Here is a 25,798-nt window from a genome sequence, read left to right as displayed (position 1 = left end):
TATCTAGTTTATGAGTGGAATGGAATCTCAGAAGATAGAAAAATTAAAGGTTCAGGCCTCTCCTACCTTTATCCTGTGTCAATCCCAAAACTCTTCTTTCTCCTCCATTATCTTTCCTGTCTATAACTCCTTATTTTCAAGCTTAATGTAAGGGCAATTCCGGGCATGAAAAGACAACACAGTTTGTACTTTTGGTTTCATATTTTTTCAGTTCATTTCAGTAAAAACATAATATATAAAAGGCATTGCCACCATTTTCCCCTCCTGGGGGTGATCCATCAAGCCAGTGTGGGCTGCTCCAGTGGTTCATAGCTCATCATGCGATATGTGCAGGGCATGGTCACAAAGATCTGCAAATGGCAAACAATTTAAAGGAAAATGCCACTCTCATACTGGTATGTGCCAGTATTGAGAAAATTTCCCAGACCAAGCTGACACAAACACACACCAACTACCATTCTGCAGAATATATGCTTATAAATGATAAAACATCCCCACTGCCCTCTCACCTGTATCTCAGGGTCAAGGGGACACAAATTCTGAAAGCTGACAGAAAATGGGTAGGAACACCCTAAGTCTCTAAGCCAAGGGAAATGGAAGACAGCTCTTGAGCTAATACCAGAGGTTTCTGGGATGGGGGTGTATGGGTGAGTTAGGGAATATCAGGTTCCACAGAGCTACTAGAACAGGAGATAAAGTGGGGGCAGCTTACCTGTTCGCTTACTGCAAAGTTTGTCTTTAACATTGTCAGCCTCTCGGGAAAAGAATTCAATGAGTTCATCCTCGTATTCCTCCACAATGCTCTCACACTGCCAACCCAAGGGAGAAATGGGTGACACAGGGCAATAAAAGGCCTCTTGCCTTCACTTCCAAAGAGGAGGACAAGGATATCAGCCTAACTTTCTAATTGGTTCTCCAACAACCCCTTAACGTCCAAGAACCAGCTACTGATTCCCATAGCTCACCGCAAACTTGAGGGTGCCACTGATATCTGAGTCAATTCGGATGCCTTGTAGGTCCAGTTCACTGGATTCTCCATTCCGGCCCACTACACGTACATAGTTCTTGCGATGGGTGGAAGGATCAATCTGTTCCCCATACTCCTTCATCCGGTCACATATCTCCTCCAGCAGCTCTGTGAGGTGGGCCTCTGAGCGGGCATAAGGCACCTAGAAATGTCCTCAGCCTTGGGTCACTCTCTTCTACCTCTGTACATTAGTAATTTATATCCTTACTTTTCTTTCCAAATCTAGCTCTAACAACCTATTCTAAAAAGCTTTCCCTAACGGACTTTAATTTTTAATTAGTTTTTTTTTTTTTTTCTGAGATGGGGTTTTGTCTTGTTGCCCAGGCTGGAGTACAATGGTGCAATCTCGGCTCACTGCAACCTCCGCCTCCTGGGTTCAAGTGATTCTCCTGCCTCAGCCTCCTGAGTAGCTGGGATTACAGACATCTACCACCACACCCAGCTAACTTTTGTATTTTTAGTAGAGATGGGGTTTCTTCATGTTGGTCAGGCTGGTCTCAAACTCCAGACCTCAGGTGATCTGCCCGCTTTGGCATCCCAAAGTGCTGGGATTATAGATGTGAGCCACTGTGCCCGGCCTAGTGTGGTTTTTAATTAGTATGGTTTACTTGATAGTTTCAAAGTACTTTTTTTTTTTTTTTTTTTTTTGAGACAGGCCTCACTGTGTTGCCTAGGCTAGAGTGCAGTGGTGTGATGACTGAGGCTCACTACAGCTTGGATCTCCCAGGCTCAGGTGATCCTCTCACCTCATCCTCTCACAGGCGCGCACCACCACCAGGCTCAGCTACTTTTTTTTTTTTTTTTTGAGACGGAGTCTCCCTCTGTCGCCCAGGCTGGAGTGCAGTGGCGCCATCTCGGCTCACTGCAAGCTCCGCCTCCAGGGTTCACGCCATTCTCCTGCCTCAGCCTCCCGAGTAGCTGGGACTACAGGCGCCCGGCACCTCGCCCGGCTAGTTTTTTTGTATTTTTTAGTAGAGACGGGGTTTCACCTTGTCTGCCAGGATGGTCTCGATCTCCTGACCTCGTGATCCGCCTGTCTCGGCCTCCCAAAGTGCTGGGATTACAGGCTTGAGCCACCGCGCCCGGCCTTCAGCTACTTTTTTGTATTTTTTTTGTAGAGGGTTTTGCCATGTTGCCCAGGCTGGTCTCGAACTCCTGCACTCAAGTGATCTGCCTGCCTCAGTCTCCCAGAGTGCTGGGATTACAGGTATGAGCCACTGTACTTGGCAGTAGTTTCAAATATATGATTTGATTTTACCTCATTGTACAATTCTTTTTTTTTTTTTTGAGATGGAGTTTCACTCTTGTTGCCCAGGCTGGAGTGCAATGGCGCAATCTTGGCTCACCACAACCTCCACCTCCTGGGTTCAAGCGATTTCTCCTGCCTCATCAGCCTCCCGAGTTGGGATTACAGGCATGTGCTACCACGCCCAGCTAATTTTGTATTTTTAGTAGAGACGGGGTTTCTCCATGTTGGTCAGGCTGGTCTCAAACTCCTGACTTCAGGTGATCCACCCACCTCAGCCTCCCAAAGTGCTGGGATTATAGGCATGAGCCACCGTGCCTGGCACTTCATTGTACAATTCTAAGAAACAAGACAGTTAACATTAGCTCCAAGATATAAACAGAATTTTTTGATTAACCCTGATCAACCTATACTTTTAATTTCTATAGATGAAGAGAATTTTTTTTTTTTTTAATTATACTTTAAGTTCTGGGATACATGTGCAGAATGTGCAGGTTTGTTACCTAGGTATACATGTGCCATGGTGGTTTGCTGCACCTATCAACCCGTCATCTACATTAGGTATTTCTCTTAATGCTATCCCTCCCCTAGCCCCCCACACCCCAACAGGACCTGATGTGTGATGTTCCCCTCCCTGTGTCCATGTGTTCTCATTAATATATATATATTTTTGGCCAGGCATGGTGGCTCACGCCTGTAATCCCAGCACTTTGGGAGGCCGAGGAGGGTGGATCACCTGAGGTCAGGAGTTTGAGACCATCCTGACCAACATGGAAAGACCCTGTCTCTACTAAAAATACAAAATTAGCCAAGCATGGTGGTGCATGCCTGTAATCCCAGCTACTTGGGAGGCTGAGGCAGGAGAATCGCTTGAATCCGGGAAGCAGAGGTTGCAGTGAGCCAAGATCGTGTCATTGCACTCTATCCTGGGCAACAAGAGCGAAACTCTGACTCAAAAATAATAATAATAATTTTTTAAAATTGAGACTAATATCCTCAGTAAGCACAGTATTAAAGAGGTAGTGTAGGCTCTGCGGACAACAGCTATTAAAGTACCATAATCTTTTTTTTTTCCCAAGACAGAGTTTTGCTCTTGTCAACCAGAATGGAGTGCAGTGGTGTGATCTTGGCTCACTGCAACCTCCGCCTCCTGGGTTCAATTGAGTCTCCTGCCTCAGCCTCCCGAGTAGCTGGGACTATAGGCATGCGCCACTGTGCCTGGCTAATTTTTTGTATTTTTAGTAGAGACGGAGTTTCACCACGTTGGCCAGGCTGGTCTCAAACTTCTAACCTCAGGTGATCTGCCTGCCTCAGTCTCCCAAAGTGCTGGGTTTTGTTTTGTTTTTTTTGAGACAGGGTTTTGCTGTGTTTCCCAGGTTGGAGTGCAGTGGCACGATCACGGCTTACTGCAGCCTGGACCTCTTGAGCTCAAGTGATCCTCTAGGCTCAAGTGATCCTCCCACCTCAGCCTTCCAAGTAGCAGTCACTACAGGCACATGCCACCATGCACTGCTAACTTTTACATTTCTTTGTAGAGATGGTGTTTTGCCATGATGCCCAGGCTAGCACCGTAATCTTAACATTGCCTTATATATTACTTATTAGATACACCTTTGTGTACATGTGTGTTGTTTTCGACTAAAATTTCCTAATTATGATAAAACCTTTTATTCTTATTTCTGTTTTTTCATTTTTTATTTTTAGCTCTGACTCAGATTTTGAATGGACGTTTGTATGTATACCACAGTGCTACAGTAAAAACGAGTCATGTGGATGTGGAAAAGGCACTCCCTGTTTGCTAACAAATTCTACAGCAGAAACAAAGTATTAAGGTTTGGAGCCAGGAAGCAAGTGCATGGGGAATAAGCCTGCAGCCTCTTCCAAATGAGACAGAGCCAAATCTTTTAGCTATCTCTCTGAGTCTGTTTTCTTCATTTCTATTAAACCAAGGTCGTTTTTAAGCAGTCGAATTGTCATCCAAAGCCAGAGTGAGCTACTTTGTTTGGGGGAAGAGTAACAGTTACCTCCACCACTGACTGGCTGCCATCTGGATTGATCCGGAAAGATCCCATCTGAATGGTCTTCTTGGGGTCCACCTGGGCAATTTCCCATTCTAGTTCATCCACCAGAGCCCTGCACGCTGGTGGAAGAGGAGAGAATGGGAGCAAGGGAGAGGGTGGGGGTAGGGTGTGAGGAGAATGGGATCAACCCAGGATTTCCATTCATCCTTCTCCCAGGCCTTGGATCTCATGCCCTCCCAAGGCTCTGCTTCCTCCACTTCTTTTTCCCGTTGTGCCTTTACCTCCACAGTGGAGATCCTGGCTCCTCCGAGCCCAGGCGGTTCCCAGCAGGGCCCCCAGAAGCAGGGCCAGCCAACCCCAGCCTTTCATCTTTAGCGTAATGGGGTCGCTCCACCTGGGTTTGTGTGGGAATGAAACAAGTGTGAGAAGCCGACTCCATTTTTCCCTGACCCCCCCACTCCTCACTCACTTTCAAAGACTTCACTGTGACTCTGGCTCTACTTTCCAGGAAATGGCCGGGACACAAAGGGGCTTCTCTGTTCCAGCGCTTGAGGGCTCTGATTCCCCCAGGGCGGTAGGTGGGCGCGCGAGCTCAGGACTTGGGGCTCAGTCCCAGACTCTACGTGGATAGGTGAGGCCCTAGGTGTTGGTACTTTAGCACTGCATGCCTAGGGTTCACGGGGCTTTGTGGCAGCTACAGGAGGTAAGTTGGCGATTACGCGAGGACTACAGGCACTAGGGAACTGCCAGCAGGGAGCCCTCAGTCAGGCCAGGAGCCAGCATTCAATAATTAGGGTCCATTTGGATCCCGCACCTTAGATTCCTGCGTCCCCACCTCTAGCCCGTAAGTTGATTATCCGTACGGACCTCAGCCCCCTTTCTAAGGACTCCGCCATTGCTTTCGCTCCAGTCATCCCCAACCCTCAGCGCCCAGCGCCTCGCCGCCCGCATCCGTCCCACCTCTGCTCCCAGGGCCGCCGCCGTGGCCCAAGCGCTGGAAGACCGCTGGACTCTCACTTTGGCCCCAGTGGCTCCCGAAACTACACCTGGCTGCGGGGAGCAGGGCTGTCCGGAATCCTCCAGAGCGCTTCGCCGCTTGCCACACACAGGGTGTCCCGGCGACCGCCTGACCCAGCTCCCGTGGCGCTAACTGGTACCTAAGCGGGGCTCGAGCGTGCTGCGGTGCGAGCCCCAATCAGACACCGACCCCAAACCCGCCCCTCCAAACTCTCGCGCGAACAGGCAGCTTGGGAGAGGCTCCCGGACAGCAAGGACCCCGGTCAATCGCTGAAGGACCCAGACTTGCGTGGCGAGCAGCTCCACGTGACCTCCAGGGGTCAGCCGTAGAATAGGAGTGGCCTTAAAAGACAACAGAGGCCGGGTGTACTGTATGGGAGCGGCTAGTCGTGTGCGTGAGCCAACCCAGGTGGGCTAGGACCTTCAAAACGGTGCTCTGCAGGCCAGCGAGCAGCCCAGGTTTCAATACACAGGAAACTACATCTCCCAGGAAGCACAGCAGCACCAGACCCATCTTTGTGAGCAACTACAGGTCTCAAGCTATCCTGGGACCTGTAGTTTGTCGGCTTACACAATTAACGGGGAAACCATACTGTACATCTTCAGTCTGACGTAGGGTACTGGGCAGCTACAGCAAAGACCCAGCATTGCCCAGAAAAGGCATAATTATATCTTTTTTTTCCTTTTGTTGAGACGGAGTCTCGCCCTATCGCCCAGGCTGGCGTACAGTGGCGTAATCTCGGCTCACTGTAACCTCCGCCTTCTGGGTTCCAGCAATTCTCTGCCTCAGCTAGGATTACAGTTGCCATCCACCACGCCCGGCTAATTTTTGTATTTTTAGTAGATGGGGGGGTTTCACCATCTTCGTCATGCTGGTCTTGAACTCCTGACCTCGTGATCCACCCACCTCGGCCTCCCAAAGTGCTGGGATTACAGAAGTGACCCACTGTGCCTGGCCTAATTATACTCTTTCATATCCATAACTTTGGATTCCGGACCTTTACCTTCAAAGGAAGGAGAGGAAGACTGAAGCCAGAGAACCCACACTAGCAGTTCCCTAGTGAGATAAATGACAAACGATATTTTGTTTTTATTTTATAAAACATGCAGTTTACAACAAATTTTTTAAAAACGGAACAAAACTTGGGACAGGACAGTGGGATGGAAGACAGATGCTTCTCAGCCATCAGCAGGAATAAATGAAGCCAGCAGCCAAGCTTTGTCCAGGATCCAAAGGCCCTTTTGGAAATGGTATTGGCAATACTGGTTTGCTTGGGCCACCAACACTCTACTTGTTGGCCCCTCCAGGCATCCCTGAAGCAGTTGGTGACTTGTGCTAAGTCTTGAACTACCGTGGTATCCTCTGTCATTGTCCAGGACTTCAATCCCTAGCCAGCTAGGAACTGACAATTATGGTTCCAGGAGCTTCTCTGCCTGGATATTTGTGACCCAGGATATTAAGAATACCAATTACTTTCTATCTGGGTCAATTCTAAACTCCGTTTCTGTACCACTGTTTTGCAAAGGATGAAGAAGGAATGAATCTGGCTCCTAGAACCTTTGCAACAATTCTGCTGTATTCCAGTTCTATTAATAGCACCATCTGAGACCCTAGACCCTGAGCACGTCCAGTACTGGAAGTGGACAAGGTATAGCCAACTAAGGAAGCCATCTCCCAGTTCTGGGGCTATAGAACAGTAAAGGGAGAGGGCAGTGGTTCTTTGCCAAGGGTAGTCAGAGCGCCAGCACTGAGGAGAAGACAGCTGCATCTGTCAGAGACAAAACCAAAAGCATGATTCAAGCTGAGTAGAGAAAAAAGCATCTTCTCATTACTTCCTATGAAGGAAAAATGCAAGAGAAAAAAGGGCATGGACCTTCCCTGAACATTTTAGACTTGGGCAAGAGGAAGTTATAGTTAATGGAGAGTTTTGATAAAATGTATTTCACTGAATGTTAGGAGGATGAAGTGCTTTGTAAACCGTGAAGTGCTATTCTCCATATGTGCAATCAGAATCCACCCAGTTGGGGGCGCTGGGCTCATGCCTGTAATCTCAGCACTTTGTGAGCCCAAGGTGGGTGGATTGCTTGAGCCCAGGAGTTTAAGACCAGCCTGGGCAACATGGCAAAACCCTGTTTCTACAAAAAGTACAAAAATTAGCTGGGTGTGGTGGTGTGTGCCTGTTGTCCCAGGTACTTGGGAGTCTGAGGTGGGAGAATCACTTGAGCCCAGGAAGTCGAGGCTGCAGTGAGCTGTAATCACGCTACTGCACTTCAGCCTGGGTAAGAGTGAGACCCTGTCACAAACAAAATACAAAATCCACCCAGTCCAGTTTCCCTTGTCCCATCCCAGGTCTTACTCTTGGGACTTGTTTGGCCCTCAGGCTCAGGCACCTTCCAGTCCATCTTTCGGCCCTTCTCATAAAGACCCTTGAGCACCTTGTGGAAAGACTCAGGCTCAGTGCCATTTTTGCTTAGCTCCAGATACTTTCGGTAGAGCTGAAGGGCTGTGCGTGCATCCTCAATACTGTCATGGGTTTCTGCTTGAATCTTCAGGTCTGGGGTAAGTAAAGGTGGAATAGTTTGGGACCCAGCAAAGGGAGGTAGGAACATGTCTCCCCACTCCTACCTGACTCCAGAAAACTAAAAAGCCTGACTGTCCTTAAGGGAAATTGTCAAACATCTTCTTCATTGCACAGAAGGGATATTGACGTTAATTAAATCCATTAGTAACTGTCACCACTAACTGAGGGTCACCCCTACTCCCACTTTGTCTTCTAACACTTTTCCTACTTTTTCTTTTCCCCCCATGCTTTTATTTTTTATGTTTAAATTTTATTTTAGATTTGGGGTACATGTGCATGTTTGCTATATGGGTGTATCATGTACTGGTGAGGACAGGGCTTCTGGTATCCCTAATATGCAAATAGTGAACTATATGCACCCAATACGTAATTTTCAACCCTCACCCATCCCCCACCAACCCCTTTTAGAGTCCCAAATAATAATTTCCATCCTTATGTCCATATGTACTCATTGTTTAGTTCCAACTTGTAAGTGAGAATATGTGGTATCTGATTTTCTGTTTCTGAGTTAGTTCACTTAGTATGATGGCCCACAGCTCCATCCATGTTGCTGCAAAGGACACGATTTCTTTTTTTTTAAATGGCTGCTTCTGCTATTAACGTACACCACAGGGGCCTACAAGGCAGAGCAACTCACCCAGAAAGTACCAAGCAAGGAATCGCAGGGAAATCATTCGTTTTCGGGGCATGTGGAACAGGTAGACAGTGTCAAGGACTTGGTCCTTGGGCACCTGGCAAGGATAAAAGAGGGGGAGACTTAAGGTACAGGACTATAATTTCCCATTCTCTGAAGGCACAATGTATACCCTGAGGGGCCCACTCTCACAAGAAGACTCTTAAAAGAGCCCTGCCAAACCATCAGGTTGATGACCCGGAAGTCCTTCTGCAGGCCATGACCCACAAACTTGACTCCAATGTCAATGAGAAAACGAAGTTTTAAGTAGGTAGACTTGAGAGTTGTTAAGTGCTTGGAGGAAATTTTGGCATCGAGGTCACCAGGCTTTATACCCGAGTATTGAGTCAAGTAATCCACCACCTAGGAATAGAGAAAAGGACAAGTCTTTTTCAGGAAGTGAGGTGGAGTTTTCCCCATCACTCTTCCCTGGGTTCTTGAGCACTGTACATAAGCACCAGGGTGTGCCTCACTTGCATCTCCGTATCTTAATACCTGCTCCTGGGTAGAGATGTAGTCATCAATGAAGGGGATACCCTCATTAGGTCCCTGGCCCCGAACACAGGTAATCCTGGCTACTGACATCTGACTTGGTTTAATGGTAGACTTGGTACCATCACTGCGTAACTCTGCTTCCTCCTACATGAGAAGAGTTAATAAGGAAATCAGAGAAATGCTTACAACTCCTAATATCCTCAGAGTTCTCTTGCAATGCCCCATTCCTTTGGTCTTGGTTACCTCATTAAGGGTGACAAACTCAGCATCCAGACCCACCAGGTCCCCAATCTGTGGCATCTCATTCAGCATCAGTGGAATAAAGGTAGTATGTGTTTTCCGCTGCTTCCGTGCCAGCGAGGCTTCAGCCAGCAAGACACTTGCCTCAATAGGGTTCTTGACTAGAAGGGAGAATGAAGAGGACACAGGGCTTGGATAGCAAAGTAACTAGGGGAGAGAAGCCCAAGGTGGCTGATAGATTCTGGGTCTTCACTGTGACCCCTCAATAATCAAAGCACGTGAGAAAAAAGATCATGTCTGATAAATGGGACAGGTAGACAGAGCAGGTCACATCACAAAATTATCAACAAACACACTGAGAAAAAAACAGAAAAGACCACAGAGAATAAAGAATAAGATTTTCACTTGGACCTTAGTTTAGAGAATCCAGAAAAAGGTTACAGAGAAACTATGGTTTAAAGATACCAAATAGGTACTTAATAAGGAGCTCACAGCTGGGCGTGGTGACTCATGCCTATAATCCCACCACTTTGAGAGGCCAAGGCGGGCAGATCACCTGAGGTCAGGAGTGTAAGACCAGCCTGGCCAACATGGTGAAACCCTGTCTCTACTAAAAATACAAAAATTAGCCAGGTGTGGTGGTATGCGCCTGTAATCCCAGCTACTCAGGACGCTGAGGCAGGAGAATCACTTGAACCCCGGAGGCGGAGGTTGCAGTGAGCCGAGATCGCGCCATTGCACTCTAGCCTGGGGGAACAAGAGCAAGACTTCATCTCAAAAAAAAAAAAAAAAAAAAAAAAAAAAGGAGCTCACCTCCAAAAGAGATCTTCATTTGAGGTAAGAATAATTAGACATGAGACAGGTGCAGTGGCTTACACCTGTAATCCTAGTACTTTGGGAGGCCAAGGCAGACAGATCACCAGGTCAGGAGTTTGAGACCAGCCTGGCCAACATGGTGAAACCCGTCTCTACTAATTAGACCAAAAAAAAAAAAAAAAAAAAAATTAGCCAGGCGTGGTGGCACCTGCCTGTAATCCCAACTGCTTGGGAGGCTGAGGCAGGAGAATCACTTGAACCCAAGAGGCAGAGGTCGCAGTGAGCCAAGATCATGCCATTGCACTCCAGCCTGGGCAACAAGAGCGAAACTCTGTCCCACAAAAAGGAATCATTAGATGTAACATCATAACCTAAGCCATTCTGACCAAACGTCCCCCCCCATCTCATTTCCACTCCACTCTCAAGATTTACAGCATTGTTTTTTTTTTTTAAAAGACAGGGTCTCAGGCTGGGCACCATGGCTCACGGCTGTAATCCCAGCATTTTGGGAGGCCAAGGCGGGCAGATCACGAGGTCAGGAATTCAAAACCAACCTGGCCAACATGGTGAAACCCCGTCTCTACTAAAAATACAAAAAATTAGCCGGGCATGGTGGCAGGCGCCTGTAGTCCCAGCTACTCGGGAGGCTGAGGCAGGAGAACTGCTTGAACTTGGGAGGTGGAGGTCACAGTGAGCCGAAATTGTGCCATTGCACTCCAGCCTGGGAAACAAGAGTGATACTCTGTCAAAAAAAAAAAAAAAAAAAAAGGGGGGTCTCATCCTGTTGCCTAGGCTGGAGTATGCTCTGGTACAATCATGGCTAACTCACTGTAGCCTTGGCCTCCTGGGCTCAAGTGATCCTCCCACCTCAACCTCTCCAGCTTTAGCTGGGACCACAAGTATATGCCACCACACTCAGCCAAATTTTTTTTTTGAGACAGGGTTTCACTCTTGTCACCCAGGCTAGAGTGCAATGATGCAATCTCGACTCACTGAAACCTCCAACTCCCAGGCTGAAGTGATTCTCCTGCCTCAGCCTCCCAAGTAGCTGGGACAACAGAAGCACATCACCACACCCGGCTACTTTTTGTAATTTTTGTAGAGACAGGGTTTCACCATGTTGTCCAGACTGGTCTCGAACTCTTGAGCTCAAGTGATCTGCCCACCTCAGCCTCCCAAATTGCTGGGATTACAGGCCATAAGCCACTGTGCCTGGCCTACACAGGCTAATTAAAAAAAAAAAGAAAACTTTTTTTAGGCTGGGTGTGGTTGCTTACGCCTGTAATCCCAGCACTTTGGGAGGCCGAGGCGGGCAGACCATGAGGTCAGGAGTTCGAGACCAGCCTGACCAACATGGTGAAACCCTGTCTTTACTAAAAATACAAAAAAATTAGCCAGGGGTGGTGGCGGGCGTCTGTAATCCCAGCTACTCAGGAGGCTGAGGCAGGAGAATCGCTTGAACCCAGGAGGCAGAGGTTTCAGTGAGCCGAGACTGTGCCATTGCACTCCAGCCTGGGTGACACGGTGAGACTCCATCTCAAAAAAAAAAAAAGGCCGGGCGCGGTGGCTCAAGCCTGTAATCCCAGCACTTTGGGAGGCCGAGACAGGCGGATCACGAGGTCAGGAGATTGAGACCATCCTGGCTAACACTGTGAAACCCCATCTCTACTAAAAAATAAAAAAAACTAGCCGGGCGAGGTGGCGGGCGCCTGTAGTCCCAGCTACTCGGGAGGCTGAGGCAGGAGAATGGCGTGAACCCGGGAGGCTGAGCTTGCAGTGAGCTGAGATCCGGCCACTGCACTCCAGCCCGGGCGACAGAGTGAGACTCCGTCTCAAAAAAAAAAAAAATTTAAGAGATGGGGTCTTGCTATGTTGCTCAGGCTGGATTTCGTGCTTCTAAATTTAAGGTCTGATAAACAGGAATCTCTTTAGTATCTCCAGAAATATTAACACTGGTAACACTGGTTACCAATCCTAAATACTTGCAAGCAATGTCCCAGATCTCATCCTGAAGCCTAATCTAAACTGCCCACACACTTGGGTCTACTATGTAGCACTTACTGTTCAGGTTGTATCTGGAATTGAGATTCCGTTTGACATAATAAAGGATTGCAGGTACTTTCCAATTCATGTCAAACTGCACAGCTTCATGCTATAGAAGAGAAAAAGCACTTATGGCTAACGTATATCACCCTTTTCCTTTTCCCCACTTCAGACAGAGGCCAGGACTCAGGTGCTCATTTGTTTTTTTTTTTCAGGTGCTATTTTTAAGTGCTAATGGTTTTTATTTCTGAGGATTCCTTCCTCCCTCCCTGTTGAATCTGCCTGGCATTCTATAGGGCCCTAAAGATAAGGATGCTAGGAAAAGGGGAAATGCAAGAAGAAACAGAACATGTTGCAACTAACCTTATCAATAGGTTCAATAAGAAAGTCATTGAACAGATACCACTGCTGGTGAGTAACGCCCTATGGAAATACAAAGAAAGCCTGTGGCGATACAAAGTGATGGCTAGACCACTGTCTCAGACTCAAGGACAGATCTGGGACTCACTGTGGCCATCCCAGGAGTGTTCCTGCCCTCTATAACCTCACTCACCTCCTTGCGCTGGTGGTAGGTCTCTCCAACTTTGATGTGAGCCACCAGGCTGCCCCCTGTGCGTGAGTCCAGGATGTGTACCACAGTAGCCATCAGGTCATACACATAGACACCATGCTCCTCCTCTGCCCTGGCTGGGCCCCACTGTGAGGGGGGTACCCAGGCTGCTAAGCTAAGTTTAAGGATGGGGAAGGGAGGGGAATGGGGACAGAGGACAGGGAGTTGGGGGTATAGGGGATGGGGTACCAGGGTAGGTTATCTCCATCCTAGCCCATCTAAGACCCCAACACTGAACTGAGTGACTACAGAAAATCCCCTAACAGGTAAATACTAGGCCTTATTCTCTTCCTTTTCCCTCTGCTAAGTTTCACCTTCCCCTGCCCTCCTTTACCTTCTGCCCCACCTTCTCTCCCTTATTCCCTTTCCTCTTCCCGGTTTTTCAACAACCTGCATCTCATCCCCATCAGTCCAATTGCAAACATCCAGCCCTTTGTTCTTGGTCATCTTCATGCGAATGGAGAAAGGAAGCCAGATGTTCTTCAACTCCTCAATGGAGGGACATACCAGCACACCCTCTGGACTCCCTAGTTCCTTCCTATCAGGTCAGAAGAATTGGAAATTTGTTCTGAAAGAGATCTTGACAAGAGGAGCCACTGAACAATTCAATCATTTGACAACTCCCAAGACAGCACCTACCAATCAGCCAAAGCAAACTCCTTGTTCTTGGAGATTTCCCCACCATGTTTCTTTACTGCCATCTTGAAGGCAACCTGAACACAAAAGAAAAACATCCAGTTCTTCAGGAACATAATCATGTATGGAGGTCAGAACAGGGATAAAATGAAAAATTATTCCTGAAGCCCTATTTCTAGTCTGAGTCCTTACCTCAGCCTGCATTCTCCAGAAATCAGCCTCTTTTGAGCTGTTCACCTCACAATTGATGACGAGAATATCTGGCAGATGGCGGATGTTGCGGGTCTGAATCTGAGAGGAAAAAACAAACAAGGAATGGCAGGGAATGTACAGGAAAAGGAGTCTGGACAGGGACCTGGGTCTGTGTCCTCAAATTGGGATTCCTCACTCCACCAGAGATCCCTGGATGGCAGTGCTGACAGAGCCAGCCCCACATGGGATGGTGCTGAATCTCCATGGCAGGACCAGGACTCTAGTCCAGTCCAACAGTCCACTCACCGTGGGCTGGTACTTTTCACAGTTGTCACACCAGGCCTGTGTATTCTGGTCCAGGCAGATGCTTCGCTTCAGCACCTGAGCAAAGTCATAGTTCTTCCCAATTTTATCTGAGGGAAAATTAGATGCTTTACTCCTGGTTCTCCCTTCTACCCACAGTGAGCCCCCAACACCCTCTCCATGACATTACAGGACATTTTGGGGAGCCTTCCCAACAGAGCTGAAGGGTACACCACTGTTGCTACCATCAGGGTAGGAGAGTGTGAAAAGCAGGGTGGATGAAGCTCGCACGGTCTCACTGCCACAGCGGCAGAGGCTGCAGTTCTCCATCTCACAGCTGAAGAGCTGCCCAATAACAGAGTCCCCCGATGAGCAAAAGCTGCTAAGAATGGAGAGGATGATATATGCACATTGAGGAAGTTAGGAGACCCTTTAAATCACAGAGGGGCCTGTCATGATGGCTTTAACTATTTCTATCCTGATTTCATACCTGCCTCCAGCACCTCGATAAGCCTGTGGTACTTCCAGCTCCTGCATATCTTGATGCAGTTGAGTGAGAATGAAGCGATTCCACCTCTGAATGAGCCTGGCCAGATTGCCCTTGCCTGAAGCCTCATCTGAGTCAGCCAGGATCAGACCAAGGGCTGAGGCCTCAGGAATAGTACGGAATGCCCGAAGAAAATTACTGCCCTGGAAATGTGTTGGTGGAAAGGGGTTATTTTCTCTTGTGTGTCCACCTTCCTTCCCCTTCCATTTTAAGTGTCTCAGGTCTCCAGGTACTGACCTGGCAAGGGTCACCACGAGAGAGGTCCAACATGTGAAAGAGGAAGCCCAGCTCACATGCCAGACAGAACTCCTTCTGGCAAAGGTGGTTTTGAATTAGACAGCGTACAGGCTCCAGGAAATAGAGTACCTGGAGGGAAAAGCAGAAGAACTGATGTAGGAAACTGGCCTGGGGCCGGGTGCGGTGGCTCAAGCCTGTAATCCCAGCACTTTGGGAGGCCGAGACGGGCGGATCATGAGGTCAGGAGATCGAGACCATCCTGGCTAACACGGTGAAACCCCGTCTCTACTAAAAATACAAAAACTAGCCGGCGAGGTGGCGACGCCTGTAGTCCCAGCTACTCGGGAGGCTGAGGCAGGAGAATGGCGTAAACCCGGAGGCAGAGCTTGCAGTGAGCTGAGATCTGGCCACTGCACTCCAGTCCGGGCGACAGAGCGAGACTCCGCCTCAAAAAAAAAAAAAAAAAAAAAAGAAACTGGCCTGGGAGTGAGGAGAAATATGAAGGTTAAGTGAGCTGGTGGAAAATACACAGCAGGAGTCCACCGAAGCAGTGAGTCCACCAAACCAGTGGAGCTCAGAGGAGACTTGAAAGTTGTAGAGGCAAGAAAGAATTGTAGAGGAGACCATGGTAAAGTGAGCATGGCTGAGGATACCTGGAAAGAGCAGGGTCGAGTGGCCATAGGGAAGAAGGAAAGCAGTAGGCACGTTCAAGTTGTAGGAATACGCAACCCTTACCTGGATCATGCAGTTACAGTAGGCGTTGGGGATGTGGGGCTCTAATCCAGCAAACAAGGTCTTATTGTAGTGTTTGAAGTCAAAGTCCTCCAGTCCTAGCTTGGAATATTTGATGGTCACCTAAGGCAGAAATAGTCTGAGCAAGACAAGGATATCCTCAGAGTCCCCAAATCTTTCCAGTAGCCATAGACTTTCCTAGAACCTTCCTCCTGGGTCCAGGGTGGTAGTTGAAGGCCTCCTGACTGAGTCCTTCAATCCTTTCTCATATGACTTCCTTCCCAGGGTACCTTTCCTCACATCCCACAGGCCCTGATGTCCCCCAGCACCTTGCGGTATTTCTTAGAAACCATGTGGAGATGTGGCTCCTCTTCTCGTCCTACTGGTGACTCAGTGACCTGGCTGAAGCTGTCAAATTCACTGTCTGACTCCTTGAGTCTGTAAGGTATCTAGGGATTTTAAGAAGAGGTACCTTGTTGGATGTCTTGTCATCTTTGGCTTTACCCTCATTTATCCCAACATTGAAACAGCCACCAGGTCCTGAACCTTCTACATTCATAGCATTCTCAGCATCTACTGCTTCCTTTCTATTTCCACTGCCAACACTCTGCTTCAGCACAGCTGGAAAACTGTGATGGCATCCACACTGGTCTCCCTATATGCACTCTGTCCAGCACACCACTACCAAATTAACCCTTGTAGAATGCTGCTTTCTGTGTATTACTTCCTCTATTATAAACTGGTGTTCAAAGCTTCACAATCTGGCCACTTCTAACTTTAATCTCTCACTACATCCCAATACCAACATCTACTCCGGCCAGACTGGTATACTTAGTCCCCCTCAGATATGTGTTTTGCATGTATGCCTCTTGAGACCTTTGCTAACACTCTTCTCTCATCTTGGATATTCTCCTCTGTTACTATCTACTTCACTTATATCCCACCTTTCCAGCTTAATACCCAGCTCTTTCATTACACCTTCCTTGGTCACTTTAGCCCGGAGTAACATTTGCTCTCCAAACAGCTCCGGCACTAAATGCTTATGACATTCCTTCAGCATTTAACAACAGAACATAATGTCTGATATGGCTATGTCTTCTCTTCACCAACCAAATACTAAATTTCCTAACAGCAAGGACCCTAGCTTCTCTATCTTTGAATCCTTCTAACACCTAGCATAGTTCCATCAATTCGGTAGGTTACTAACAGGATCTAAAAACAAAATAAAGACTAGTAAAGGAAAAAGACAGGAGAAACTTCAGTAGGCTCGGTTGGGGGCTGATCCTCCACTCTGAACACACCTGATTGCGCAGCTTGGTGCGAGGATTGGGTGCGTAGCCAATGAAGCCCACCTTCTTCATGGTGCGCAGAATCTCTGCATCCACAGGTGGTGCTCGCCTACAATCCAGTATAGTTCTAGGACTTAAATGGTTGTGGTGTACACAGATCCACTCCCCAATCCCCAAGGGTCCAGAGAAAAAGAAAATACTGAAGGTAGGCAAAAATCAGGAAAGTAGTAGAATAATAACAAGGCTAGCAGAGAATTCTGATATCTTGGCCCTTTCCCCATCCCTCCCACCTGTTGGCCCAGAGGTAGGGTACAACCTGGGAGCTGGAGCAGAGTTGGCAGCAGGCCAGTCAGAGAGAAGTGTGTCAGTGGTGAGTGGGACAGGGATGAGGGAAAGAGGCAGCAGGTCCTGGCTCCAGTCCAGAGGAGGCAGTGAGTCCACGAGACACGGCAAAGCAAACTCAGTCTCACGGGAGTAGGGGTTGAAGGAAGGCTCCGGGGAATCAGTCCAGAGGTGCACACAGCCCTCAGAATCCCCAAAGGCCAGGGCCTGCTTGCTGGCTGACACGTCAAATGTCATTAGCAGAGGCCCCACAGGATTCACATGAAAGATATCTGCTGGGTTGGCTAGGCCTGTGGGTTCACAGAACTGGCACTGCCCTACAAAGGAGGAAGAAACCCACTGAGCTCTAGAAAGTGAAAGAGAGCCATACTCTTATGCCCTTCCAATCCTCTTCCCAATTTCAGGACAAGATGGGCCCCAAATCCATGCCTACAGACAGAATGTCATCTGATGCCTTCCATAAACCACAGATGGTTTGCTACTCAGCAAAGAGTAATTCTACCGTTACTTTGCCTACTTTACCTTTTTCCATGTTCCTCACATTCAAGAAAATAAAAGCTCTAATCTCTGGCCAAACCCAAGTAAAACCCTGGGACCTGGGGAAAGGTTACTTCTTTCCCCAACAAAGAGGTTTCTGGATGAGTATTCGTTCAGGTTCTAGCTCTCCTTTGCTCATTGATCCCTCCTACCCAATCCCATATGCCCTTCATACCTGACTGAGAGATGATAGCAAGACGAGAAGTATATGTAGGAATGAAGCGCAAGAAGGCAGGATCCACATGTACTTGAAGTGGTGTGATGGCACGCATCATGCGCAAATCATACACCTTGAGGAAACGGTCGCAGGCCAGGCCAGTGAGGCGGCTGGAGAAGCCGCAGGCAGCTAGCAGGTTGCCATGCACATCAAAATCTGAAAGACTTCCTGAGAAGGCATCAAACTCATGTTCCACCTTAAAAGTACGGAGATCTCTCAGGGAAACCTAAAAAAAATAAAAAATAAATTCAGTTATCTGCAAATTCTGTTATCAGGAAAAATAACTGCCACCTACCTAACCCAGTGGGGTCCCTACCAAAGGAACTAGGGCTTTAGGATAGGGAAACTTAAAGCACAGAAAAAGCAAACAGAGAAGCTCAGAGCTGGAAGGCGCTTCGAGGAGACTTCATTATCATAGAAAACATCAAGCTGCAAAATAATCTCATAGTAGAACATCACTGAGTAGGAAGTGAATTCACTCCACTCATCCCTCATCTCCAATCCAACTACATCCCAGAGTTAAGGGAAAGCAGATCCCAATCAGGTATCTAGTGAAACAGGGTCCTGCAGTGGGAAGAGAAATGGAACTTGGCCACCTTGCCAGACGTGTGGCCGCAGAAGAAGAAGCGATTTGTCTGTCTCATGATGGTGACTCCAGGCGTCTCTACTGCATACTGGAGAGGGAAGCAGGAAAAACCAGCGAGAAGAATGATTTTTCCCACAGACCAAGGGAACAGAAAGGTCATACCCACATCTCAGGCACATTACCAGCCCAAGCATACCCTGTTCCCCTCAACAACCTCAGACCCTGCATAGGTCTTTCTTGCTCCAGGCTTGTACCTTCTGAGTCTCCTGGACAGTGTTAAGGTCAATCTCTAGTATGTGATTCTGCAGCCCACCAACGAGTAGAGTGCTGCTGTCAGTCAGTAGGAGACTGTGCATATCCTCATTCTCATCTAGCCTATGGGGAGAGGAAAGGCTAAGGGGCCCAGGCCTTAAAAGCTGCCAATCCCTTAGCCTTCCCACCCTATAAGGCATCCTCGTTCCCAGTCCAGAGCTGAGAAGCCACTTACAGGTAATCAAATATAATGAGGCCCCCACGGGCCATGTACTTGAGATTGTTCTTGGTGAGAAAAAGGATACCATTCTCCAGGCTCTGGATCTGCCGAATATCATCACTGCCATTGACTTGAAAGGATGAGTAGCGCTCCAAGGCTGGGCCAAAAAAGGAAGTGGCATGGCCCTATAGAAGACAAAGACAACAGAGACACTGAGAGTGGAGGGGCAAGGGCCATCCTACGGCCAGGTCAGGGACTGAACATGGCTCAGCCTTGATCCTTTCTTGCTTGGTCTTTGTGACCAGAAGCAACTGAGGCAAAAGGCTAGGAACCAGTCAATCTTAGTGATAAAGACACTGATAATACTGAGTTATGTTTGTTTAATGTGTTACACAGTATTTTTGTAAACTCTACCTCATTTTATCCTCACAATGACCCTCCTGAATAGGTAATGGCTCACTTGGTTAGAACAGTATATAGAAAGTCAGGGACATAGTCCAGTTCTCCACTGGCCAGCTGACTTTCTTATGTTTCACATCTGGGAGGATGTGCATAAGGTTATATGCAAATACTATATCATTTTCTATAAGGGATTTAGGCATCCTTGAATTTTGGTATCTGGTATCTTTGGATCCTGGAACCAATGCCACATGGATATCAAGAAGATGACGGTAACTACTAAACCTCCTTAAATATCCCATCATAACCTCAAGCTCATAACATCCTAAATTAAATTCACCATTTTTATTTCATTTCAATTTTTCTTACTGTATTCTTTATGGTACCAAGATCTACCTAGTTGACCAAGCCATATATCTGACAGTCAAGTCCTATTTATTTTTTTCCTAACCACTAGATAACCAAGGATTTTTAAAAAATTTTATTTATGTATTAATTTTTGAGATGGAGTTTCACTCTTGTTGCCCAGGCTGGAGTGTAATGGCACGATCTCAGCTCACTGCAACCTCTGCCTCCCGGGTTTAAGCAATTCTCCGGCCGGGCGCGGTGGCTCAAGCCTGTAATCCCAGCACTTTGGGAGGCCGAGACGGGCGGATCACGAGGTCAGGAGATCGAGACCATCCTGGCTAACACGGTGAAACCCCGTCTCTACTTAAAAAAATACAAAAATCTAGCCGGGCGAGGTGGCGGGCGCCTGTAGTCCCAGCTACTCCGGAGGCTGAGGCAGGAGAATGGCGTAAACCCGGGAGGCGGAGCTTGCAGTGAGCTGAGATCCGGCCACTGCACTCCAGCCCGGGCTACAGAGCGAGACTCCGTCTCAAAAAAAAAAAAAAAAAAAAGCAATTCTCCTGCCTCAGTCTCCCAAGTAGCTAGGATTACAGACATGGCGCCACCACGTCTAGCTATTTTTTTGTATTTTTAGTAGAAAGGGGGTTTCACCATGTTGGCCAGGCTGGCTTCAAAATCCTGACCTCAGGTGATCCACCTGCCTCGGCCTCCCAAAATGCTGGGATTACAGGTGTGAGTCACCGCGCCTGGCCTATTTTGCTTTCTAAATATTTCCTAAATCTGAGGCTGGGCGCCGTGGCTCATGCTGTAATCCCAGCACTTTGGGATGCCGAGGCAGATGGATCACTTGAGGCCAGGAGTTTGAAACCAGCCTGGCCAACATAGTGAAACCCCATCTCTACTGAAAATACAAAAATTAGCTGGGCACGGTGGTGCACACCTGTAGTCCCAGCTACTCGGTAGGCTGAGGCAGGAGGATTACTTGAACCTGGGGGGCAGAGGTTGCAGTGAGCTGAGATGGCACCACTACACTCCAACCTGGGCAACAGAGTGAGAGTCTGTCTTAAAAAAATAAATAAATAAAATAAAATAAAGGCCAGGCGCGGTGGCTCAAGCCTGTAATCCCAGCACTTTGGGAGGCCGAGACGGGCGGATCACGAGGTCAGGAGATCGAGACCATCCTGGCTAACACGGTGAAACCCCGTCTCTACTAAAAATACAAAAACTAGCCGGGCGAGGTGGCGGGCGCCTGTAGTCCCAGCTACTCGGGAGGCTGAGGCAGGAGAATGGCGTAAACCCGGGAGGCGGAGCTTGCAGTGAGCTGAGATCTGGCCACTGCACTCCAGTCCAGGCGACAGACTGAGACTCCGCCTCAAAAAAAAATAAAATAAAATAAAAAAATAAAATAAAATAAAAAGCCCTTCAGTGGCTGAAGGTTCAAGTCCAAGGTCCAAGCTATTTTAACATGGCATATGAAGTTCTCTAGAATGTTCCTTCCCAAGGTATTTGCATGGCTCCTTCCCTCCGTTCTAGAGGGCCTAGAATAGTAAAGGAGAGGCACAAGGATGAGTTAGAGGCATGGGGCTCTGCCTCCTTGTTCCCCTTTTTGGTGCTGCATTCAAGTCTCTATTCAAATGTTACCTTATCAGAGAGAACTCCTGACCAACTATCTAAAGTAGCAACATTGTTTCTAAAAGAGCCATTAGGAAAAAAGATTAAAATTAAAACACTACAAAACCAAACAAAATAGCAACCTTTCCCACCCTTCATTACCTCAACCCCCTTACTCAACTGTATTTCTCTTTTAATAGAGATGGGGTCTTGCTATGTTGCCCAGACTGGTCTTGAACTCTTGGGTTCAACCAACCCTCCCACCTTGGCTTATCAAAGTGCCAGAATTACAGGTGCCACTGTGCCTGGCCTCACTGTATTTTTCTTTTTCTTTTTTTTTGAGACGGAGTCTCGCTCTGTCACCCAGGCAGGAGTGCAGTGGTGCGATCTCAGCTCACTGCAACCTCTGCCTTCCAGGTTCAAGCAATTCTGCCTCAGCCTCCCAAGTAGCTGGGATTACAGGTGCCCGTCCCCACACCCAGCTAATTTTTGTATTTTCAGTAGAGATGGGGTTTCACCATGTTTGGCCAGGTTGGTCTTGAACTCGTGACCTCAGGTGATGCGCCTGCTTTGGCCTCCGCAAGTGCTGGGATTACAGGTGTGAGCCACCATGCCCAGCCAGTATTTTTCTTAAGAGTACTAATCAACACCTGAATGTATTGTAATGTTTTCCTGTTTACTTGCTTATTTCAAACCTAGACCTTAGAGCAAGGTCTGACACCTAGTATATGGCTCAAAAAAACACTGGTTGAATGAATAAATGTCTACCTCCTCCCGTCCGGTAAATCCTAATTGCTTATAGTTCCTCAATTTTATACTCACCAAGCTTTGTATATCTTTGGAATCTTTGCTTATCCTATGCTTAGACAGCCTTTTCCCATCTTTTTCATCTGATTTCTACTCATCTTTCAAGACTCAATTCAGGGGTTATATCCTTCTGGATGCCCTGACTATCCTCCATCCTGTCCAGTATCCAGTACAGATTTTCACACTGGCGTTTAGTACCGTGAAATTATCTGTTTTTGTATATGTTTTTTAGTTCACTGTCCTGTAAACTCCTTGAGGGCAAGGATTATGTTTTATTTAGCTTTATTCACAGTGCCTAGCATAGCAGTAGACACTGCCTACTAAACTGAATGAATCACACACACACAATTCATCCCTTCTAATGGAAAAACAATTCATGACCTAAGAAGTCAATTAGTAAACAAAGGACAGCATAGTATTTCTTTTTTTTTCTCTTTTTTTGAGACGGAGTCTCGCTCTGTCACCCAGGCTGGAGTGCAGTGGTGTGATCTTGGCTCACTGCAACCTCTGCCTCCCGGGTTCAAGTGATTTTCCTGCCTCAGCCTCCTGAGTAGCTGGGACTACAGGCACCCGCCACCACGCCATTTTTTGTATTTTTACTAGAAACAGGGTTTCACCGTGTCAGCCAGGATGGTCTCGATCTCCTGACCTCGTGATCCACCTGCCTCGGCCTCCCAAAGTGCTGGGATTACAGATGTGAGCCACCATGCCCGGCCAAACAGCATAGTATTTCTTACAAAGCCTTTGGGCACCATAGCATATTAGCAATACGGATACAGATTTTAAAAAATTAAGATTGATAACTGCTCTGAGAGAGATTAAAATCAGCCAGAGAAGACAAAATGATTCAATATAAGATATGCAGAATCATACATTAAATATTCTATAATAATAAAAATAGAAAACAGAGGTGGGGCAATAGCAAGAGAGATTAGATTTGGATGGCTACAGACTAAGTGATGAATACAACTATCAATATAAACCAAAACACTGGATGGGCAACTGTGACAAAAGCAGGATGCTGGCCAGGCGCCGTGGCTCACACCTGTAACCCCAGCACTTTGGCAGCCCTACGCAGGAGGACCATTTGAGTTCAGGAGTTTGAGACAAGCCTGGGCAACAGAGTAAGACTAAACAATTTTTAAAAAATTAGCTGGTTTTGGTTGTGCACACCTGTAGTCCCAGCTACTTGAGAGGCTAAAGTGGGAGGATTGTGTGAGCCCAGGAGGTTGACGCTTCAATGAGCTGTCTCATCACTGCAACTCCTCAGTACTGGCTATTTGCAAAGCGGCTGTCCTGGTTAAGACCAGATAAAGACCTTTAACATCTTTCAACCCTCACAAAGGGGTACAGTTCTTACCCCGTGGCTCCCCACCCACAGCATCTCCTCGTGCAAGTCAAAGTGGGAGACAGAGACAGGTACACCCACTTCAGCCACCACGCTGTGCAATTCAGAGTAGACACCTTCCATTATGTGCACTGATTCCTGGACGGGAAGAGCCTCCAAGGCCACTCCCTCTGGGTCCAGCTCCACATTCTGTAGCAGACTTGGGTTCAGGTGGGCATCCAGGACAGGGTCCAGGGCAGAATGCATGGCTGGGGCATACTCTGCCAGTCCAGGGTCCAGACCCTCAAAGTTCATGATGACGATGGCAGCTTACACCTGTGTCACACCCTCCCTTACCACAGTCCCTTTAGATGCCTGACCCAACCTTCAGCAAGACAGCACCGGTGGGCCTAGAATGGACATCCTGGCCTGTAAGGGGAAAGAGGTAGCTGAGTCAAGGGTAGGTCCAGGTACTGGTACATAGGGTCTTCTAAGTTATGGGACAGGAGGGAGATGAGGCAGGCATGAGGGATGAGACTGTCAGCCAAAGGAGGAAGCAGGCGGGGGAGGGATGGGCAGTGGGGGTGGAGGTGGTAGAACTGTTGTCCCTATCTCTCCTCCGCTAGGCCCTCTGTACTCTCCACCACCCCATTATCTAACCTAATCCTTGACTTCCCTTTCTTCTCACTTCGGACTGCTCACTTGCCTGATTCAGCCCTGAATCATCAGGTGAAGGGAGTGAGAATTGCAGGGGTTGGCGTTAGGTAGAGGGATCTAAGGTGCTTTCTCCCAGAACTGGGGGTGCGGACGGATGGGTTGGACGGTGGGGAGAACGAGAAGTCAGTTTCCCAGAATCCTCTCCAATAGCTACCCAGGATTCCCCAGAGGAAAACAATAATGGCCAGTTACCCACAATTGGGGCGGGGGCAGGGGAAGGTGATGGAAACGGCTAGTTACCCAGAATTCTCTGGGGGAACCAGAGAAATCGGTTATCCAGAATTCTCCCACGGCGGCGGTGAGGAGGGGGATAGGGCAAGGGTCAGATGTGTTCCTGGGATGCTTACGGGGAATGGGTCATTACCAAGATTTCTCCATGGCGGATATTTTGGAGCGCGTGGAATTACAACGAGTAGGGGGAGCGCAAGCGCTGTCAGCTCCGCGGGAAATTCCAGTTTCCCCAGTTCTCCCCCACGCCTAGGGCCTCAACCTAACCACTACCGCGCGAAGGACCGGACTCCCAGGCGCGCCTTCCAATCAAGAAGGGCTCGGGGCACATTTTAGCCAATCAGAAGGGCTCCGGGCGCATCTAAGCCAATCAGAAGGAGCCAGGTACGGCGACTCCAGGAAAGAGCGTGTGACGCAGGCGCCGGAAAAAGAGGTTACGGGGCGCCGGTGGGACAAACGCAGCCAGACGCTGGACTTGTTACGTGGCGTTAAAAAGTAACTCCTTTTAGTCTTCTTGAACAAAATTACGTCTAGAGTTGGAAACCAAACTTTTATGCATTCTATAACTTTAGGAACTCTAAAATAAGGGGCACCCAAGGCAAAGCACTAGGAGTCGATGTTGGGTATTCCCGGCGGGACTTGGTCCACCTCCTCTTCCTGCGTTGCTCTTGTGAGCCACTCCGCCACCTCTGACCATGTTGCGCCCGAAACTCGCTGGCATTTCCTATCATTTCTAGATATGGGAGAGAAAAAAAGGAAGCGGGAGCCGGATTCCTGACCCAGTCCAAGTGGCTGCATCTTCTACAGGCATCCATCTGAAGCTCCCATCCGTGGTTGTTCCCTCCCCAGAGACCCCGGTAACATTCCCGGGTAACAGGATGCCCCTGGTTATCACATTCCCCTAGCTCTTGAGGCTGGCTGGACGTTATCCCTCAGAGGGGGATGAGCCTGGCAAATTGAGACTTTTGTTATTCTGAAGAATTCGTGGGTCCTGTGAACTCTAATTGCTTTGAAATGGGTCCAGGTTGTGAGATGTCTCAACTGTAGCTTAGCTGTTATTACTGTTTCTAAAGGTCAAATAAAGGGACTCTGATGGGAGACATTCCTCATGGAGGATTCAATTCTATAACATTTCTCTCTCAATAAAGGCTGGTAAATAGACCTTCATTAAAGGACCCAAGAATTTAAATTTGCAGGACTCAGAGGGGTGGGGTCCTATACCCAGTCAGAGGTCCTAGAGCCTAGACCGAGAGATAAAGACACATGGTCTCTCAAACTGATTTGATCTGACTTTGCAGGTCATTAGATGTAAAATCTCCGAAAAAGGTGAGTGCTGAGAGACCTAGACAGTTCCTACACTTTAAGAAATCTCCATCTTGAGGTCTAGAATTGAGAAAGACTTAACAGACCCATGAGAGTTACAGATCCTAATAACCTGGGCTAAATAATCTATGTCCGCCGGGCTTGGTAGCTCACGCCTGTAATCCTAGCACTGGGAGGC

The 25,798-nt window shown here is 48.0% G+C and overlaps 2 protein-coding genes and 1 long non-coding RNA gene across 11 annotated transcripts; 1 reads left to right on the top strand and 2 right to left on the bottom strand.

Moving 5' to 3' along the window:
• Window positions 1–182: 182 nt before the first annotated feature.
• CNPY2 (canopy FGF signaling regulator 2) lies at window positions 183–5,770 on the bottom strand. Of its 3 annotated transcripts, none has more exons than XM_033221679.1 (6): window positions 5,255–5,770; window positions 4,576–4,688; window positions 4,298–4,413; window positions 966–1,169; window positions 713–809; window positions 183–350 (listed from the first exon to the last, which is right to left on the bottom strand). In XM_033221679.1, exons 2-6 carry the CDS (start codon window positions 4,661–4,663, stop codon window positions 307–309), a joined length of 549 nt encoding a protein of 182 aa, XP_033077570.1. In that variant the 5' UTR covers window positions 4,664–4,688; window positions 5,255–5,770; the 3' UTR covers window positions 183–306. The 3 variants fall into 3 exon arrangements, with proteins under 3 accessions (XP_033077570.1, XP_033077572.1, XP_033077571.1); XM_033221681.1 differs by having other exon boundaries at window positions 5,341–5,466; XM_033221680.1 differs by having other exon boundaries at window positions 5,312–5,445.
• LOC117089935 lies at window positions 2,148–4,255 on the top strand. Its single transcript, XR_004439813.1, has 2 exons — window positions 2,148–2,234; window positions 3,978–4,255. It is a non-coding gene; the product is annotated as an uncharacterized LOC117089935 (long non-coding RNA).
• On the bottom strand, window positions 3,971–25,192 carry PAN2 (poly(A) specific ribonuclease subunit PAN2). Of its 7 annotated transcripts, none has more exons than XR_004439806.1 (28): window positions 24,434–25,192; window positions 23,386–23,781; window positions 18,876–19,045; window positions 18,643–18,763; window positions 18,399–18,476; window positions 17,761–18,028; window positions 17,023–17,365; window positions 16,719–16,815; window positions 15,747–15,866; window positions 15,421–15,540; window positions 14,686–14,814; window positions 14,392–14,591; window positions 14,147–14,283; window positions 13,905–14,011; window positions 13,599–13,697; window positions 13,410–13,483; window positions 13,161–13,308; window positions 12,714–12,857; window positions 12,524–12,583; window positions 12,179–12,269; window positions 9,305–9,462; window positions 9,062–9,205; window positions 8,720–8,929; window positions 8,531–8,624; window positions 7,669–7,866; window positions 5,255–7,080; window positions 4,576–4,688; window positions 3,971–4,413 (listed from the first exon to the last, which is right to left on the bottom strand). XR_004439806.1 is itself a non-coding variant. In XM_033221677.1 (26 exons), the coding sequence occupies exons 2-26, from the start codon at window positions 23,665–23,667 to the stop codon at window positions 7,046–7,048; spliced, it is 3,597 nt and encodes a 1,198-aa protein (XP_033077568.1). In that variant the 5' UTR covers window positions 23,668–23,781; window positions 24,434–24,573; the 3' UTR covers window positions 6,369–7,045. The 7 variants fall into 7 exon arrangements, 1 of the variants encoding a protein (XP_033077568.1); XR_004439807.1 differs by having other exon boundaries at window positions 24,310–24,444; XR_004439808.1 differs by lacking the exon at window positions 24,434–25,192 and adding an exon at window positions 24,059–24,321.
• Window positions 25,193–25,798: the final 606 nt, after the last annotated feature.

The sequence above is a fragment of the Trachypithecus francoisi genome, unplaced genomic scaffold (assembly GCF_009764315.1).
Source record: "Trachypithecus francoisi isolate TF-2019V2 unplaced genomic scaffold, Tfra_2.0 Lachesis_group11, whole genome shotgun sequence".
Classification (NCBI taxonomy): domain Eukaryota; kingdom Metazoa; phylum Chordata; class Mammalia; order Primates; family Cercopithecidae; genus Trachypithecus; species Trachypithecus francoisi.
Note: the sequence above shows the minus strand (reverse complement) of the source record. Positions and strands in the feature narration are given on the sequence as shown.